Raw genomic sequence first — 19,591 nt, forward strand, 5'->3', positions numbered from 1 at the left:
CCCTGGCGCTCTATGTCTGGGGAACTTCCTTTTTCCTGTGCTGCTGCTGGATAAATGATATTCCTTTCCTTTGTGGTGAACACAACATTAAAATAATGGCCTGTCTTTAATAACAGAGGGGCTGTATGGATTGTTTCTTCCTGGCCCTATCTTTAACTTTGGAGAAGCCATGGGAATGCTGCTGTGAATTTAAGTCAGGTTGTCAATACTGCAGCTTTGTGTTCCAGGCTCTAAGGCTCTTTTAATCTGCTGAAAATAAAATACTGACAATACAAGAGGCCATAGTGCACTTTGTGTTTTGGAATTTAGTTTTTTATTCAATTAAGATATACATTTGTCTTTTTAAATTATTTTCTCTTGTCCAAAACAAAAAAAAGATGATTGACAGAAAATATACAAAAATATAAAGAGAACGCCTCAATACCACATATACAACAGGAAAGTATTTTACAAGAACGAAATCAACCGTTAGTGAACACTAACTTTAATAATAAAAGAAACAACCAAAAACAGACCCCTAGATGTTCATCAACTCAAACGTACCAATAATGACTTCTCAGATACCTTCTTCACATCACATAAACCCACAACAATCTTTCCAGTGAACTATCTTTCTGTGCAAGCCACTATAATACCTATGGTTCAAACCCTCAGTATTGTAAGTATTCAGAACATCTTAACCCTCAAAAACCCTCCAAAAACCACTGATAAAACTGCACAGCCTCTCTTCACTTTCTCTCCTTACTTTCTTCTGTCCATATTCTTGAGTGTATAAAACACACCTTTCTTTGTACATTTTCAACACCTACATTAACTGCAGTTTTCATTTTTTTAAATTGCTGAATATGTCAATTAAAAGTAGGGAATACACATTTTCAATGAAATAGAGTAGAGATTTAAAAAAAAAAAACCTGAGTTAAGTAATCTGAATTCATAATACACAGTTCAACATTTACCAGGTTCCATAATCCATATGTATATAAGACAGACAAAAAGAGGTTGTGAGCCAGATCAGGCGATTCTTAATAATCTATATTACATCTGTATTATTTTCCTACAAAATCACCTGACAGCAGTATATAAATCCAAGCCACCCATTTCCTTATCCAGTATATTACAACAGTGTGCTGGAGAGAGTAGCTGTTGGGATTTTTATGGTTGTGTTTACCAGTCTGCCAAACAACCAGGACATCGGAGGTTAGAGCTGTCTAAAAACAGACAGAAATGTTCCTCAGGTTTGCCCAGCTAGTCACAGTATTAACTGGTTAGCTCTGCTCTCCCTCCTCCTCTCTGGATCCAAGTTCGGCATTTCCAAAAGGCATGTTGTAGTTATGGCAGCAACAAAGAGCATCTCCTTCACCAGAGGCATTCTATAACAGAAACCTTGACTGTCTGTCTGCCTGCTGTTTAAGGGCCTGCTAAGACTCTGTTTCTGATTGGTTGTAGAAAATGGTAAGAGAATGTGATATTTTCCTTTTAAAGACCTTTGTCTATCAGACAAAAAAAAGGCAGATTCTAGAGTTTATGTCATAAAGATGTGTTTTGGTGTCAAAGCAAGACAGCAGAGCTGCAGAGAGGAGTTTAACATCACGAGGTGAAAATTATGTGCTCATGACATCCTCAAGACATGTGATGAGAAAAATGCACAGTTGTGAAGTAGATCTAATGCAGGAGTCCTTTCTGACAGTTCGATGAGGTTGAGACAAAGACATGACTCACTACTAGGGTGAAACCTCCTTTGATACAAAATCTTTGGTCCAATCTTTCAAATGCTAAGCATTGCATTTCTGTTTCCCCCTCTTTTCAGAATACCCACATCATTTACACAAAGGCTGCTTTTCATGAGTCTGTCTGTGTATTCACACATTTTCCCTTTTGAGCATTCATGAATGTCATTTCTATAATACATATTGACAGTCCAACAAGATGTGTAACATGCTCAACTATCAGAGGTGTGTCTGGAGATGAGAGGAGGCTACAGACTGGCAGCGCTCAACTCAGACAAATAATGAACCATGAAGTACAGCTCTTTAAAGGCCTATGTGATTCACTGTACTTCCCCTTCAGTACCCCTTATATATTATGCAATGTGTGTGTGTGTGTGTGTGTGTGTGTGTGTGTGTGTGTGTGTGTGTGTGTCCATTCCATAACAGTAGGATTAGCCAGGCAGGTCTGGGATCAGGTTTAGAGGTCCTCTGTATAGATGATGCAGGGGCTGCTGTCCTCACTGGACTCCAGCTGGACGGTGGAGACAAACCAGCGGCGGGAGCCCGTAGCGTTGTAGTTGAGCGTGGTGCGGTAAGTGTTCTTGGCGTGTTTGGGGTACACAATGGTGGTGCTCTGGTAGTGCAGGGGCCTCTGGCGCGGCTCTAGGTATACCTGCGACTTGTAACTCTTCCAGGTGCAGTTCTGCATGGCAACAACCGTCTCGCTGTAGGACGTCACCGTTGGAACGGGAGCGCAGTACACCTGGTCCCGGTAGTGCTTGTCCGAGTCGTACTTCACCTCAGAGTTACACCTGGGGAGTAGAACCGAAGACATTGGATTAAGTATTGAAGTACCGAAGTACTTTGAAGGGCAAACATGAAGTAATAGATTAAGCAGTAATTGGTATTGAAGCTGATCACTAGATGGCACTATTAAGTAGGGCTGCCACAATTACTGTATAACTGTGTAACAGACGGTTATGGATAAAGACCATCATTCTTTTGGGGGGGAGGGGCGATCAACTGACTAAAGACCAGACTGACTAAAGACCAGACAACCGGGCAACTCATAGGTGCACTTGTAATCGCTGCCTGGTATTGTGATGCAATCATTTCCATGGCAATGTAGAATGTTCATTCAAATTATGTTAACTGATGTGGCTCATGCAATGGACTGTTTTTTTGTAATGTCAGTTGAGATGAATCAACAAATTTGGGTACACTTCCTTCTTTTATTTCCTACTTTGCAATGGTCGCCAGTCCACCCATTATGCCATCATTGACTTAAATGGGGACACTTGTTCTATTCATTCTATTTCTATGGCATCACATGCAGTCAGGAGCGGAGGATAAAATGTACTGTATGTCAAAATGTATATACACAGTACCAGTCAAACGTTTTGGACACATTCAAGGGTTTTTCTTTATTTTTAGTATTTTCTACAATCTAGAATAATAGTGAAGACCTCAAAACTATGAAATAACACATGGAATTATGTAGTAACCAATAGAGTGTTAAACAAATCAAAATATATTTTATTATTCAAGGTAGAAAAACTTTGCCTAGATGACAGCTTTGCACACTCTTGGCATTCTCTCAGCCAGCTTCATGAGGTAGTCACCTGGAATGCATTTCAATTAACAGGTGTGACTTGTTAGAAGTAAATTTGTGGAATTTCTTTCCTTAATGGGTTTGAGCCAATCAGTTGTGTTGTGACAAGGTAGGGTTGGTATACAGAAGATAGCCCTATTTGGTAAAAGACCAAGTCCATATTATGGCAAGAACGGCTCAAATGGGCAAAGAGAAACCACAGTCCATCATTACTTTAACTGCACCTCAGATTCCAGCCCAAATAAATGCTTCACAGAGTTCAATTTACAGACACATCACAACATCAACTGTTCAGAGGAGACTGCGTGAATCAGGCCTTCATGGTCGAATTGCTGGAAAGAAACCGTTACTAAAGGACACCAATAAGAAGAAGACTTGCTTGGGCCAAGAAACACGAGCAATGGACATTCGACCGGTGGAAATCTGTCCTTTGGTCTGATGAGTCAGAATTTGAGATTTTTGGTTCCAACCAGTGTCTTTGTGAGACACAGAGTAGCTGAACGGATGATCTCCGCATGTGTGGTTCCCACCGTGAAGCATGGAGGAGGAGGTGTGATGGTGTGGGGGTGCTTTGCTGGTGACACTGTCTGTGATTTATTTAGAATTCAAGGCACACTTTACCAGCATAGCTACCAGAGCATTCTCCAGCGATTCGCCATCCCATCTGGTTTGCGCTTAGTGGGACTATCATTTGTTTTTCAACAGGACAATGACCCAAAACACACCTCCAGGCTGTGTAAGGGCTATTTGACCAAGAAGGAGTGTGATGGAGTGCTGCATCAGATGACCTAGCTTCCACAATCACCCAACCTCAACCCAATTGAGATGGTTTGGGATGAGTTGGACCGCAGAGTGAAGGAAAAGCAGCCAACAAGTTTCTCAGCATATGTGTGACCTCCTTCAAGACTGCTGGAAAAGCATTCCAGGTGACTACCTCATGAAGCTGGTTGAGAGAATGCCAAGAATGTGCAAAGCTGTCATCAAGGCAAAGGATGGCTACTTTGAAGAATATAAATATATTTTGAGTTTTTTAACACTTTTTTGGTTACAATATGATTCCATATGTGTTATTTTATAGTTTTGATGTCTTCACTATTATTCTAGAATGTAGATAATAGTAAAAATAAAGAAAGCCCTTGAATGAGTAGGTGTGTCCAAACTTTTGACTGGTACTGTATATAGATATTTTTTTAAAGAAATGCTATTTGAACGGTTATTACGGTGAACGCGGTCATTTGGCTGGCCAATTACCGTCATCCAAAATTCCATGACTGTCACAGCCCTACTATTAATAACAACCCATTCTGTATGTAGTTTGGTGAAGGGTCACTCACTTGATCTCTGTTTCAGGTTTTGGGTTGACCTCGATGCTCTCCCCAAAGAACACAGGGTACATGCGTGCCCTCGGGTCCGTCCCCGTTGAGTTCAGGAGAAGGTACGGCAGCTAGGGGAGGATAGAGGTATGTGGTTAGGCAGGCCATTCATATAAATCCATCACTTTACCCCCTGTTAATGTGTAAAAACAAACCTACTAGTGGTGAGGGGAAGTGAGGGAAGTGAGCTGGCAGAATCCATTCTACAGGCAAGAGTAGGTGTCATCACAGACTGTCCTGCGAGATCCCACTACTAGTGCTCTCTACCTAATGCAAAGATGCAGGCTCTGAATCCACCTATAACAGGACAGGAACTCACATGAGGAGTCCTGTGTTATCTCCCCCAGCATTCACACAACACAGCTACAATAGATGAACACAGCCTGGCTAGATAGAGGAAATGGTGATGCATGTCTACGCAACAAGTAGCAAACAGAACACCACTACTTTTTTCATTCACATAGTTACATAGTGGGACAAGGCTGTATGAATTGTTACAGTAGCTGTAAATCTCTTTTTACTGAGCCCCCAAGCAGCCTAGTGTTATGCTTCTGAAAGAGCTTACAAAGCCAGCATGTCTGCCTGTTGTGTAGCTGAGGGGGCTAGTTGAGTGTCCCTCCACCTCTTTGTGTCCTGAACCTGGGCAATGTCACTGCTCCACCTGCTCAAGTCATTAGAACCGTTCTGCTCCCTCCACTAAATCAACCCCACAGAGAGCCAGCAGTCCAGACACACAGACCAGCCCAGCCAACAGCAGACATGGCTGACCAGGACAGGAGAGAGGCTACTGTCTGTCCTGTCCTGTTCGTCTGTCTGTTCGTCTGTCTGTCTGCACTACACATCAAACCCTGTCCCAGAGAGGTCACATACATGTTTCGGTTAATTTGATTTCAATTGACTGTAAATTAATGAAGCCTTGTAGTCAGTGTTGTCAACCTTATGGTACGTACTGTATGCATCTCATCAGAGTATGTAGCCTAGTGGTTAGAACGGCAGGTAGCCTAGTGGTTAGAGCGGCAGGTAGCCTAGTGGTTAGAGCGGCAGGTAGCCTAGTGGTTAGAGCGGCAGGTAGCCTAGTGGTTAGAGCGGCAGGTAGCCTAGTGGTTAGCGCGGCAGGTAGCCTAGTGGTTAGAGCGGCAGGTAGCCTAGTGGTTAGAGCGGCAGGTAGCCTAGTGGTTAGAGCGGCAGGTAGCCTAGTGGTTAGAGCGGCAGGTGGCCTAGTGGTTAGAGCGGCAGGCGGCAGGTAGCCTAATGGTTAGAGCGGCAGGTAGCCTAGTGGTTAGAGTGGCAGGCGGCAGGTAGCCTAGTGGTTAGAGCGGCAGGTAGCCTAGTTGTTAGAGCATTGGGCCAGTAACTGAAAAGCTGCTGGATCGAATCCCTGAGCTGACAAGGTAAAAATCTGTCGTTCTGCACCTGAACAAGGCAGTTAACCCACTGCTCCCCAGTAGGTCTTCATTGTAAATAAGAATTGGAACTTAACTGACTTGCCTAGTTAAATAAAGGTTAAAACAACTGTCTCACATATGGCTGAGTCTGCCAAACGGGTTAGATCATGTCATCATAGAGTGAAATACCGTCTAGTCAGTGTTAGATCTGTCCTATGCTCCAGACTTGGTTCACCTGTTACACCCAGCATTCTGACTGAGAAAGACCCTATGAGAAGGCCTCTGCATAGGGACTCTGCTGTCCTGTCCCACAGTCTGCCTAGAGACCAATAAGGTCATAGGCACAAACCCCTACACTTTAGCTACTGCTTCTGGAACCAATGAGCAAATTCTAAATCCTTTGCCAAGTCTATACAGTGCTGCTGTCTTAGCCCAGAGGCACGCACGGATGACATCTAGTCATAATGCCATCCAGACAATACGTTTCGTTGTGAGTCCAAGACGTCCAACTAACACTTTTATGTGTAATAACAGGATCTCTCCAAACACCAACTTCCTGAATCAGCTATATCATTCTGTTCCCACCAGCTCTCTTTCTCTGCCTCTCTTTCTCTCTCTGTCATTACAAAGGGTAGATCGAGGAAAGTTGTCACATATTAATGTCTCTCCAAACCCATACAATTGCTCTTGGGACAGGTCAGAACAGGCCAAGGGCACAGCAGAGTTGCCACTCATTTCACTGTGCAGCACACAGCTCGTTTTACCCGAACCCCCTAATTGGAACTGGACAAAACCTCACTCTGTACTGTACCCCAGCTTGCAACTTCAGCTCTGCTGAGTATATCACTCTCACTCAGATGAGAGCTAGTATAACCAATAACCATGCTACCCTCATTGCTGTTAATCCCTGTAAATGTACCTTCATCTGCAAAGTCATTCATTTTCCACTGTGTGCTGCTGGCATCATCATATTAAACGAGTGTGATTGGCATGTCTTCTGTGCTCTGGCAGGAACAGCACCCTCGCTGTTTTTCCAGGGGAATGAATATGTTGGCAGCCTTTGAAAGTGTAAACACTTGTGAATGGTAGGTGGGCTCCATGCTAGGAGCTACAGTAGGGATTAACATTGGCAACCAGAATCGGCAGGACTGTCCCGGGACCACTCTTCACATTTCCCGAAAGAAATGTAATGACAAGGGAAATTCAATTTTCACCCAATGTCGCACTACAGCATTTCCACAAAACACACACATAGCACATTATACAAACAGGTTGTCACATGGAAGCCTTTAGCCTAGCATATATACTTCACACAAAGTCGCCATAATTGAAAGCACACGCATAATTGACATTGCTGGACTGCACACAAGATCCGAATGCAGTTTAGAGTTCTCATTAGAACTGAAAATTTGATCCCGGTCCTACCCAAGCCCGGTGAGCTGAAGCCCAGGCCTGGTCCAACATAACAAAAATTAAATGAGACCGAACCCCCCAAAAAAGCCAGATTTCTAGAAAACAGAAAGCTATATTGATTTAAACTGGAGTAGAGACAAGGAAACAAAAGCGGTGAGAAAAACTCAGTTTAGTTATGATCAACTAATTATAAAAGATATTGGAATAAAGTAGGCTAATACAATTGAAGGCATGTATCAAATTCTTGCTTATACTGAAAGTTCGAAAGTCATATCCAACCGTTATATGAATTCTTAGCAATAGTTATAATTTCAGCACCGTTTTGATTGGGACAGCACCGTTTTGATTGGGACAGCGCCATCGAGCTGTTTTGAGACAAGCCGTCGGGACACTTGTTGATAAATCAATCAATGTCACATTTTAGTTTTCACTGATTTCCGTTTGGATATTTGGTAACAATTAGGCTGGGGACATGTTAGCTAAATTGAGGTGAGTGCTAATGATACTCTTTATTCTAGTTTGCTCATATATTAGTTGATCAGAACATTTTACTAGCATGTTATCGGCCTACACGTGGATTTTGCTCTTCTCTCGTGTAGTAGCCTGTCCAACTCCCGACCAAAAAGCATGTGACTTGTCTGATAATCAATCATTGTGATTTTGCTTCACTGAATCTCTGTCTGTATATTTGGTCAATTGAACTCTGGCTGGACCAGTGGAAGTGGTAGCTCATTTATTCGTTTGCTCATCTATCACTGACTAGAAACATTTAGCATGCAATAATGTAACCTACTTCAATAGTATAATTTATCTATTGACTCGAGTAGTAGTCTTATATAGCCTTATATAGAGCTATTTTCCTATCATCACAATCCCACTGAAACCCCAAATCCTGACTACTTCTCGCATGAAAATGACTAACTTTATATTGTAATCCATAGGTAGCCTTGTCAAAGCACGTCTCGCCTATGTAGCCTATGTCAAAATAGGCCTATAACATTTCCCCCACTTCTTTGCGTTGTCTCATATTGCTGCCCATATGAGAGCTTTGGTAGAGAATGTGTGATCACCAAACGGTATGAGAGTAGATATATATTTTTTGAGTTGGTCCCCGTTAAGATACCTAGATATTTTATCAATGTCCTCTCTTCATGTCCCCGTTATTTATGATCTGGTCTGTATAATTATTAACTCGATTTTGCCAAATAGGAGATATTCTGTCATTCATTGGAGGTTATCTAGCAAGCTTGGTCATTTTACTTTTATTTGACTGCCGTTACAAAGTGTGTATGATTCGATAACGCTATGGCCTACTCCGGGTGCGCTCTGTGAGTTCCGAGCGCGCTTTGTCCATATGCAGTAGCCTAGGCCTACTACTGAAATTCGCGGAATTAATTTAGGAACATGATAACGTTCGGAATTTATGAACGGCCTGTTTCGCAATTAACAACAATGTCGTTGGCGATCAAAGTCACTCTATCGTTGGCATTAGTTTCACTTGCTGTGAAATATTTACATAGTGGCACAGCCAAGCCGGAAATGTGGCGCAGTGACAATCTTATTTTGAGAGAACCCTGGCATAGTAACCATATCTTGGCTTTAAATGGGAACTTCCAATTTTTGTGGTATTTCCCGGGACTTTCGGGATAAATATAAATTATTCCCCGTATTGAAATTTGGTAGATCTTCGGGAAAATGTTAATCCCTAATCTAAAGTACCCAGGCAGCTGCACACAAACGGAACTCATTCTCCCGGAAGCACTTCTCTACCCACCTAGTCGACGTGGTGTGCAGCTAAGCATAAAACCACATACAGTACAATACACACTCAGACAAAGAGCAACTCTCTCACACACTCGAGGTAGATCACGAGGACCTGGAGTAAGGAAAAACTGCCCATCATCATCACACAGTTAACTTCTCACTGAGTATAGTAGATGTCCTCAAACTCCAGCATCACTATCAATGTCAACACTAAAGCTGGAATAAGCACCAGATGACTCACAACACGAGTCTCCTTTCTGTCATATACACTAATGCAGGGATAGTTATAGTGCTGAGTGAGCTCCTTGACTGGGCCAGAACACTGACTGGTGAGAGGGACTCTCAGCCTCCCCCATATGAAGCTATAACAGTGTAATAAACCATTTAATAACCAGAATATAAAGCAGGAGTTTCACTGTGATACAAATAAATGTCTATCCAAGGGGATACTGTTGAACCTGCTCACCCCTCCATTGACAACCTCCTTTCATCTGATATGCTGCTTGTCAAGTTTTCTGCAAGTGCATGCATGTCTGCCTACTGCCAGTGCCAAGCATGCACATACTGTATATAAAAGAAAATAGCTCAAACTCCCACAAAAAAATGCTTTGCCAGCCTTTTCTAATGGAAGATGTATCTTTTTTCCATACATATGCAATCCCATTAAAGGTGTTGGAACCACAAGCAGAATCAGCCCCAATCAAAGTTTCTGTTTTGAAGGGAAACCACAAAGCAGGGGAGCTCCACCAGTCCCCACATCCAGGGGATTAGGACCATATCTCTCCCTTTCAGGCCTCAACAAACCAGTGTCACGCAACTTCCATCTACTGTATTGTACTGTTTGCGAAGTTGGCTGCTGGCTTCCCTCTAAAAGCACACATACATGCCATCTAGACCTGTATGAACATGTTCCTTTGATAGTTCAATTAGGGGTGCCTTGGTAACTATTTTTTAAATATAAATGACCTTTTTCCTCAGTGGGATTACTACACTTCACTCAAATCATAGCAAACGATTGATACAACTGTTTTTATTTCTAACCAACATTACACAAATTGCATTTCTTGATCAAATAATCATAAATCAAATGTGTGTCCTCTCCCAGGTGAGGCACTATTCACACTATCTATTTATTGGGGATTTCAAGCCGAAGTATGTGCCTATATGGGCTGTCTGGTTTCTAAGCTGGCGTTGGCTGCAGTGAAAGGGTAAAGCCAGGTTATAGTGTAATATGCTGCATGAGCAGCGTGGTCGACTAGAGGGTATTAACCTGAGAGTTGTCAGTAATGGAGACCACAACAGACCCAAGGAACTAATCAGATATAATCACAATCACACTCTGTTTTGTCCCCTCACCCATTTCCTTTGCTACCGCCACACACACTCACAAGGTTAAAGTGTTGTCACATTGACCTAGAGTTCTGTTTGTTTCTATGGGTCACTTCAACCCTGGGCTGCCAATGAACTTGCAAACTATTCCATCACGAATGGGACAGACAGAGAGAGATGTTTGACATCCGCTGTGACTCTCTTGTAACATTCCTCATTGACTCTTAAGTATTGTTAAATATTCACTCAAGAGGCAAGAACATATCAAAAGAATTGGAAAAAACCCAGGTTGATGCTTATCCCTTTCATGGAACATTAACAGAGAGGGTGTTTTGGACGCTGCTTCTCTTGGGGTTTCTGCAGTGAGAAGTTAATTATTACAAATGACAAAATCATCACAAACAATTGAATCCATTTTAACACAGAAATGAGAGAAAGCTAGACCATTGGTTATAACACATAATACCTACAAGTATTACAACACATAATACCTACAAGTATTATAACACATAATACCTGCAAGTATTATGACACATAATACCTACAAGTATTATAACACATATTACCTACAAGTATTATAACACATAATACCTACAAGTATTATAACACATATTAACTACAAGTATTATAACACATAATACCTACAAGTATTATAACACATAATACCTACAAGTATTATAAAACATATTACCTACAAGTATTATAAAACATATTACCTACAAGTATTATAACACATAATACCTACAAGTATTATAACACATATTACCTACAGGTATTATAACACATAATACTTGTAGCCTATAGGACTTGATGATCAGACATCCTAGATGTCTGATCTGAGGCCTATCAATAATTTATCCATAAACTTGTTTATTATTGTTTGAGATTAATGATCCTGAATCCAAGCAATCATCAAGACATGTCAGAATTCATTCAACTATATGATTTCGAATGATAATACTGAATCAGAAAATGTCTAGGCCTATGCGCTGCACCAGTGCAATTCCAACAGTAAGAGGAAAACCAGATGTTTAGGAGTAAGAAATGTGCAAATTCATGTATCTGTTAAAAAGAAAACAGTTTACATACTACCATGACGGACACATGGTTTAACAATAGTCAATCGGAGAGTACATAGCTGCAATTCCTTCTTGTCTTGCTCAAACAATTTCAGTTTTTTTTATTTATTCAGAATTGCGCACTTGTTGCGCACAATGCGCAGAGCCAGCGGCACTTGTAAGCTATCAAAACACATGATCAATTGTTGCTTACCAGTTTGCCTTCTTTGCTCTCCTTTTTATAGTATCCATGGTTCTCGACTGGCGTCGTACAACTCCCGGAGCGCGACTCGAGCAGACCGGGGGACAGCGAATAGAAGGGCGGACTTGGACTCGGAGGGAGTCCCGAATCCGGACTGTCAAGCAGTCCCTCCCGATTCTTTCCTTTCAGACTGTCATCCATAGCTTGTAAATGTAGGTGCCCCACCATTTCTGGGAGAGCTCAAAACAAAAACCAAGCAAAGTCACTCAAGGCGATGACGAGCCAACCAATTTTCTTGAATGACTGCAACCCAAAATGCGCACAAATCCCGTCATTCAGAGATGGGCAATCCCTGTTCAAATTCTTCATTCAAAACAGATTTCTAAAATAACACATTTGAAAATAATATTAGAATATTGTCATTACATTATAAAACCATAACTTGAATTTGCCACACACGAATCACACGCTGTGCCAGTAGGCTATAGCCCTAATTCACAAACCTTTGATTTGTTATTATAGCCTAACAGTTTTATCTCCATCAGACGGTCGGTAAACAGTATGTCATCCCAAACAAATACTCTCAAATAATAAATCATTGACAAGCAAGAAACTGAAAGCAAATTCCAGAAACTCCCTGACAACTAACCAGAAATTATATCGTCACTCTATCGTCCATTCTCGATTCAAATACGTTCCAGAAAGCAATGGAAGTCATATAAAACAATGTGACTTTATCCCACTGTAACGCAGCAGTCTATCTGGCAGCTACAAGCCGACTGTCTGCTCTGCGCTGAACTGAACAGCCGGATCTTGGAGAGGTCCCTCTTCAATGTGCCTGCCAGCTTTTTTTGCACCTGGAGCCAATCCAGCCCTGGTGATCTGGATCAGTTCCAGGCACAGTCGACAGGGCGAGCACGTCCGCACTGCTCCTCCCAGGTTAGTTGGGTCTCTGTGACTGATACTACACGATTATAATAGATATATATATAAATGTAACCTTTTTTAAATGTAACCTTTATTTAACTAGGCAAGTCAGTTAAGAATACATTGTTAATTTACAATGACGGCCTAGGAACAGCGGGTTAACTGCCTTGTTCAGGGGCAGAACGACAGATTTGTACCTTGTCACCTCGGGGATTCGATCCAACCTTTCGGTTACTGGCCCAACGCTCTAACCACTAGGCTACCTGCCACCATATAATACTTTATTATAAAATAGTTGGTTCGAGCCCTGAATGCTGATTGTCTGACAGCCGTGGTATATCAGACCGGTATACTACGGGTATGACAAAACATTTATTTTTACTGCTCTAATTACGTTGGTAACCTGTTTATAATAGCAATAAGGCACCTCGGGGCTTGTGGTATATGGCCAATATACCATGGCTAAGGGCTGTGTCCAGGCACTGCGAAGCGTCGTGCATAGTATATTGGTATACCACACCACCTCGTGCCTTATTGCTTAATAACTCAGTAAGTCAGGGAAAGTGGGAATATTGTGAGTGTAGCTATACAATAGAGAGATAATGTGTTGAATGAATAGCATATATGCTACAATAAACCATGGAATCTACTACAAAACATAATGTATCTTTTAATTTGGCTCAAATCAATTGTGTTATGTTAACTTCATGCCTTTAAAATGTATAATGAACTGCCATTTAAAACTCTTGTGACAATCTAATGTACACTGAGTCTATACAACATTATGAACTCTTTCCATGACATAGACTGACCAGGTGAATCCAGGTGAAAGTTATGATCCCTTATTGATGTCACTTGTTAAATCCACTTCAATCAGTGTAGATGAAGGGGAGGAGACAGGTTAAAGAAGGATTTTTAAGCCTTGAGATAATTGCGACATGAATTGTGTATGTGTGCCATTCAGACGGTGAATGGGCAAGACAAAATATTGAAGTGCCTTACGGTAGTAGGTGCAAGGTATACTGGTTTGTGTCAAGAACTGTGAAGCTGCTGGGTTTTTCATGCTCAACAGTTTCCCGTGTGTATCAAGAATGGTCACCACCCAAAGGACATCCAGACAACTTGCCACAACTGTGGGAAGCATTGGAGTCAACAAGGGCCAGCATCCCTGTGGAACACTCTCGACACCTTGTCGAGTCCATGTCCCGAAGAATTAAGGCTGTTCTGAGGGCAAAAGGTGTTTTTAATGTTTTGTACACTCAGTGTATAGGTAATTTGTTCGTTAGGCTGTTGTTGTTATTATACAGTACATTGTATACTATACCATACGTTTTTGTGTTCTGTTGCTGTTCTCTATAACTGTGGAGCAAATATCAAGAATGCCATTAAACACTGGCAGGTCCCCTAGAGTCAGATTAGAGGAGGGGAGTGGATATTATTCAATGGAAATGCCTATCCACTCTTCTCACAGACGTATTGAGATAGATTAGTGCCACAATGATTGTAAATACACAGTGTACAAGTCAGAAATGTATAGCAGCAGCATGATGAGATTGGACTCTGTAGGCCTATAGATGGGTGGAGATGGAGAAACAACACAAACGTATTTAGTGGAGTAAGTACTGTATTTGTAGTAATGCTAGTCCTTTGGAAACATTTAGTGTTCAGTTTGAATATGCTTTCGCATTTAGCATCTTATGCCAGCACCTGACAGTTTGACACAACCGATTTTCTCTTCAAATTGTGTGTGTGTGTGTTTGTGTGTGTGTGCGCGCGTAAAAATGTCTTGCCCAGTATATTTCGGGACAGGGTGGGAATGCTGTATGACTCCCAGTAACTATATGAGTATGGAGCTACAGCAGACCCGAGCTCAGTCTAGCCGACAGCATAGTCATCACAGCCCAGCAGGATGAAGAATGGAACCCTTGTTGAAGGTTCCCCAGTTACTCTTACCAACATCAACCCTGCCAAGAGGGAAATCAGAGCACAAATACACAATGCTGCAGAGGAGGGAGTGTGTGTCTGGGGAAGTTGATTGAATCTTTGATGGTTCAGCAGCTCTCCATGGTAATTACAGCAGATGCCCAGGAAATCATGAATTATGTTTTTTAGGTCCTTATAAAACTATCATAAATCTATGCTTTGCTTTGTTGTCTAAGATCTATAATGTGTAATTAATTGAATGCATTTTAAGCTTGAACATATGTTATCTTGTTTTCTTATGGCTGTTTTCATCTTAGTGTTATTGTGATGGAGTGGAGCTGTGGCAGGAAGTGTGGGCTGTGCTGTGGGAGTAGTCAGGAGTTCACTGTGGCAGGGAGTGTGGGCTGTGCTGTGGGAGTAGTCAGGAGTTCACTGTGGCAGGGAGTGTGGGCTGTGCTGTGGGAGTAGTCAGGAGTTCACTGTGGCAGGAAGTGTGGGCTGTGCTGTGGGAGTGGTCAGGGGTTCACTGTGGCAGGGAGTGTGGGCTGTGCTGTGGGAGTAGTCAGGAGTTCACTGTGGCAGGAAGTGTGGGCTGTGCTGTGGGAGTGGTCAGGAGTTCACTGTGGCAGGAAGTGTGGGCTGTGCTGTGGGAGTAGTCAGGAGTTCACTGTGGCAGGGAGTGTGGGCTGTGCTGTGGGGGTAGTCAGGAGTTCACTGTGGCAGGAAGTGTGGGCTGTGCTGTGGGAGTAGTCAGGAGTTCACTGTGGCAGGGAGTGTGGGCTGTGCTGTGGGAGTAGTCAGGAGTTCACTGTGGCAGGGAGTGTGGGCTGTGCTGTGGGAGTAGTCAGGAGTTCACTGTGGCAGGAAGTGTGGGCTGTGCTGTGGGAGTGGTCAGGAGTTCACTGTGGCAGGAAGTGTGGGCTGTGCTGTGGGAGTAGTCAGGAGTTCACTGTGGCAGGGAGTGTGGGCTGTGCTGTGGAAGTAGTCAGGAGTTCACTGTGGCAGGAAGTGTGGGCTGTGCTATGGGAGTAGTCAGAAGTTCACTGTGGCAAGAAGTGTGGGCTGTGCTGTGGGAGTAGTCAGGAGTTCACTGTGGCAGGGAGTGTGGACTGTGCTGTGGGAGTAGTCAGGAGTTCACTGTGGCAGGGAGTGTGGGCTGTGCTGTGGGAGTAGTCAGAAGTTCACTGTGGCAGGAAGTGTGGGCTGTGCTGTGGGAGTAGTCAGGAGTTCACTGTGGCATGTGTGTCTTTGGGAGCATCATCATGTCATCATACAGGTACTCCCTTTTCAAAAGAGCGCATCCCAATGATCCCCATATTTTTTAAAGATTCCAGAAGAGATTTGATCTATAAGACACAGAGGATGAGCATGTTTTGTGGGCATCATACTTAGGTATGTGTGCTGTGTGCATAATGTTATGTTTGGACAGAAGTATGTCATGTCTTATCTTTTTATAAAGATAAGCATTATATTGTTAGATTTAATAGAGTTACTCTGGTACTGTCGGAATCAGTTGGAGCGCTGGCGCACTGCCTTCATAAGCCTAACATACCACACCAAACCTTCACAAAAGTTTTTTGACTTTATTAGGATAATATCAAAAGTAAGTCAAGTCATTGTTTATAGGGAAAATACAAACAGGTTTCCATATTGATTTGAGTGCGAGTAGCCCTGTAGTAGACCTGTAGTAGACCTGTAGTAGCCCTGTAGTAGACCTGTAGTAGCCCTGTAGTAGACCTGTAGTAGACCTGTAGACCTGTAGTAGCCCTGTAGTAGACCTACAGACCTATAGTAGCCCTGTAGTAGCCCTGTAGTAGACCTGTAGACCTGTAGTAGCCCTGTAGTAGACCTGCAGACCTATAGTAGCCCTGTAGTAGCCCTGTAGTAGACCTGTAGACCTGTAGTAGCCCTGTAGTAGACCTGCAGACCTATAGTAGCCCTGTAGTAGACCTGTAGTAGCCCTGTAGTAGACCTGCAGACCTATAGTAGCCCTGTTGTAGACCTGTAGTAGACCGGTAGAAACACAACATTACAGTTGACTTTTAACTTAATTTGACCAAAGAGAATGCCTCAACAGAATGAAACAAAACACTTGATGCATATTTAAAGAACTGGTTTAAACCTTCACAAAAATTGAACAGGCTTATATTACAGCAATTACCAACGAAGGCGAGTGCTTACTGTAGGCCTACCAAACAAATGACAGCAATAGGCTGATGGTGATTCTTTTACAACAGGCCTACTTTTAACCTATCTTAAAAAAATGTAAAAGACAGGTCGAACTTAATATAGCCAACGAAAATGTCTCGACAAAATGAAACGAAACACTTTTTTAGCGTATTTAAAGACCTGGGGTCTGTTGAGCCCGTGAAGACCTCTACTGTATACCAGCAGCTTGTGGGAGCAACACAACAGTGGGAAAGCTTTAGAACTTGTTAAAGTATTTGGAGTAGCTCATTCCTTGGCTACAGACTGTGGATGGGGGTAGTGTCTTTGACCACATTATGTAGGTTATGTAGGCTATGATGGGGGTGGTTTTGGTCTAGGATCTGGAGTAGGGGGTTTTGAATCAGGATAGGACCTTTGCACTTGGGTTCCAAACCGGGGAACCAGGGGGTGGGATGGGGGTAACCCTGGGGAGGCTTCACATTGTCTCAGACAGGAGGACGGAGGGAGGGGGGCGGGTGAAACTATGAAACCAGGCAGCCTGCTAGTGATTCATCCCTGTGTGCTCCATCATCCATCCTCCTGCGCTCTCAGTGCAATCACTCACATCCTGCTCCCCACCTCATAGCCCCTGGCACACACACACACACACACACACACACACACACACACACACACACACACACACACACACACACACACACACACACAGAGAGAGAGACAGACACACGCAACAGACAGACAGACAGACAGACACACACACACACACACAGACAGACACACGCAATAGACACACACACACACACACACACAGAGAGACAGACACACGCAATAGACACACACACACACACACAGAGAGACAGACACACGCAACAGACAGACAGACACACACAGTGAGACAGACACACACAGTGAGACAGACACACGCGACAGACAGACAGACAGACAGACACACACACAGACAGACACACACGACAGACAGACAGACAGACACACACACACACACACACAGAGAGAGAGAGAGACAGACAGACACACACGCTCTGCAGCATTCTCACTGAGCTGGCTCACTCTCTCTACTCACAGCCCAGTGCCAAGCTAGCTGTGTGGAGGTGGAGCTGGAACCCAGCACAGGTGTGTGTGTTTGTGAGAGAGACAGAATAGCAGAGAAATTCATTTTGGGGCTTTTATCTGTTTGTAAGAAGAGCAAGTGAAGGCTTGAATTTGAGTGCATATTTGAGTGTGTGTGTATGTATGTGTGTGTGTATGCCCGTGCATGTGCTGTCTGGAATAGCTCTCAATGTAAACAAACCACTGCAAGGCCGTCCTGGCTCAGTCCGCCAGCAGGGAGGTTGTTTTCAACCAGTGGAGACGTCACTGTGGTTTCTACACACACAATGTCTCTCTCTTTTCAGACTGCCCAACCATGAATCCTGGGAATGTAGCATACAGGTGATCATTTTAGACTTTGCTTTTCGCACAATGTACACACATAACACTAGTGTGGCAGCATACTATCCATTCAGTTTGACCCACTTGTTGAAGTCTGAAACGGAGAGCTGGTTGTGAATAGAGTAGAATGATGTATGAGGAGCGGTAGTCAGAGTGTAATCTAAAACTGACTCCATGATGGACGACACTGGCACCTTTCAAATATACCATCTAAGAGGCTTAATTCACAATGCACCTCACTGCTCTGGATAGTGCATCTGGTTTTAATGTTTGGAGACCACTGGGCAGAGCTGGAGGTTTCGGGCTTGGGAGACCCTTTCCGCTACTTCCCCTCCATCACCAAAACACCCCCACCCCTTCTCGCTGTAGAGAAGATCCAGGCCTGACCATAGGTCTACCACAGAGCTGGCTTGTTTACAAGTGTGCACTATCCTGTATCTGACTGTGGAAGTGTTTAAAGAAGCTTTTCACCATTAAGTGTACAAACAGAGTATCTGACAGTAATATTCACTGAGAGTAGACAACCATGTGTTTTAACTGACTTGTAAACATATTTCTTCCAAATCATGTCTGCGGGACAAAGCAAAGTGATGGCAGCATATTTTTGTGCTTATTGTGTCCCGTACCGTGTTGACATCTTCTCCATAGCATCTAGCTGGCTGAGCTGAGCACTTCCCTTAGGCCCCACAGCTGTTAGCCTCGCATGCTACGAGCTCATCCACACTGATCTTTAATCAGTGATTCACCTGTTGTGTTGAACCCCCACTTCCTTTGACTTTCTCACTTCCTGCCCATTCTGTTTGAACAAAGAATAGGTCAATAAGGGAATGGTTTTGTTTGCTCTGTTAGTTGGGTTGTCTGTTTTACACAGCTAGCCCTTTCACAGTGTGATTTAGTATAAGAATGTATGTTCGGAATACGCACGTTAGGTCCTTGAAACTTTTAGCTACCAAATGTCAACAACTAATTACCATTTGAGTGCAAATAATTACCAATGGTGTACTTAGAAAGGTCCTCACAGTCAGTCCACAAACGTTGACATATTGTGGAAACCAAACAAAGCCCTGAATGCATGAGTGTCAAATCAATAGACTATTAGTTCATAATATTTTTAATAGAATGACGATACAAAATATGTTTTGTGTGAGTGTGTCAATGGCCTTTGACGTTGGTTGACAAAGCGAGGTGTATAGTGGTTAAACAGTGCTCGACATTAACGTTTGTCTTCTTGTCCGGGACAAGTAAAAAAAAAAAATGTCGGACAAGAAGAATATAGATTTA

The 19,591-nt window shown here is 42.9% G+C and overlaps 1 protein-coding gene across 4 annotated transcripts; it reads right to left on the reverse strand.

Annotated features, from left to right (window-relative positions):
• Window positions 1–463: 463 nt before the first annotated feature.
• rflna (refilin A) lies at window positions 464–12,684 on the reverse strand. 4 transcript variants are annotated; one of them, XM_029717291.1, is made up of 4 exons: window positions 12,346–12,684; window positions 11,855–12,081; window positions 4,653–4,762; window positions 464–2,518 (listed from the first exon to the last, which is right to left on the reverse strand). In XM_029717291.1, the coding sequence occupies exons 2-4, from the start codon at window positions 12,068–12,070 to the stop codon at window positions 2,185–2,187; spliced, it is 660 nt and encodes a 219-aa protein (XP_029573151.1). In that variant the 5' UTR covers window positions 12,071–12,081; window positions 12,346–12,684; the 3' UTR covers window positions 464–2,184. The 4 variants fall into 4 exon arrangements, with proteins under 4 accessions (XP_029573151.1, XP_029573152.1, XP_029573150.1 ...); XM_029717292.1 differs by having other exon boundaries at window positions 12,492–12,683; XM_029717290.1 differs by having other exon boundaries at window positions 11,855–12,224; window positions 12,492–12,682.
• Between the last annotated feature and the right edge of the window lie 6,907 nt (window positions 12,685–19,591).

This window comes from Salmo trutta, chromosome 27 (assembly GCF_901001165.1).
Source record: "Salmo trutta chromosome 27, fSalTru1.1, whole genome shotgun sequence".
NCBI classification, from domain to species: Eukaryota; Metazoa; Chordata; class Actinopteri; order Salmoniformes; family Salmonidae; genus Salmo; species Salmo trutta.

Bases quoted from the DNA above. Each gene is read 5' to 3' on its own strand.
- rflna (XM_029717291.1), bottom strand. From the start codon at position 12,070: ATGGTGGGGCACCTACATTTACAAGCTATGGATGACAGTCTGAAAGGA. The intron at 4,763-11,854 runs GTAAGCAACAAT...ATCCTCCCCTAG, and splicing joins AGAGCAAAGAAGGCAAACTG to CTGCCGTACCTTCTCCTGAA. The intron at 2,519-4,652 runs GTGAGTGACCCT...TCTACTCCCCAG, and splicing joins AAACCTGAAACAGAGATCAA to GTGTAACTCTGAGGTGAAGT.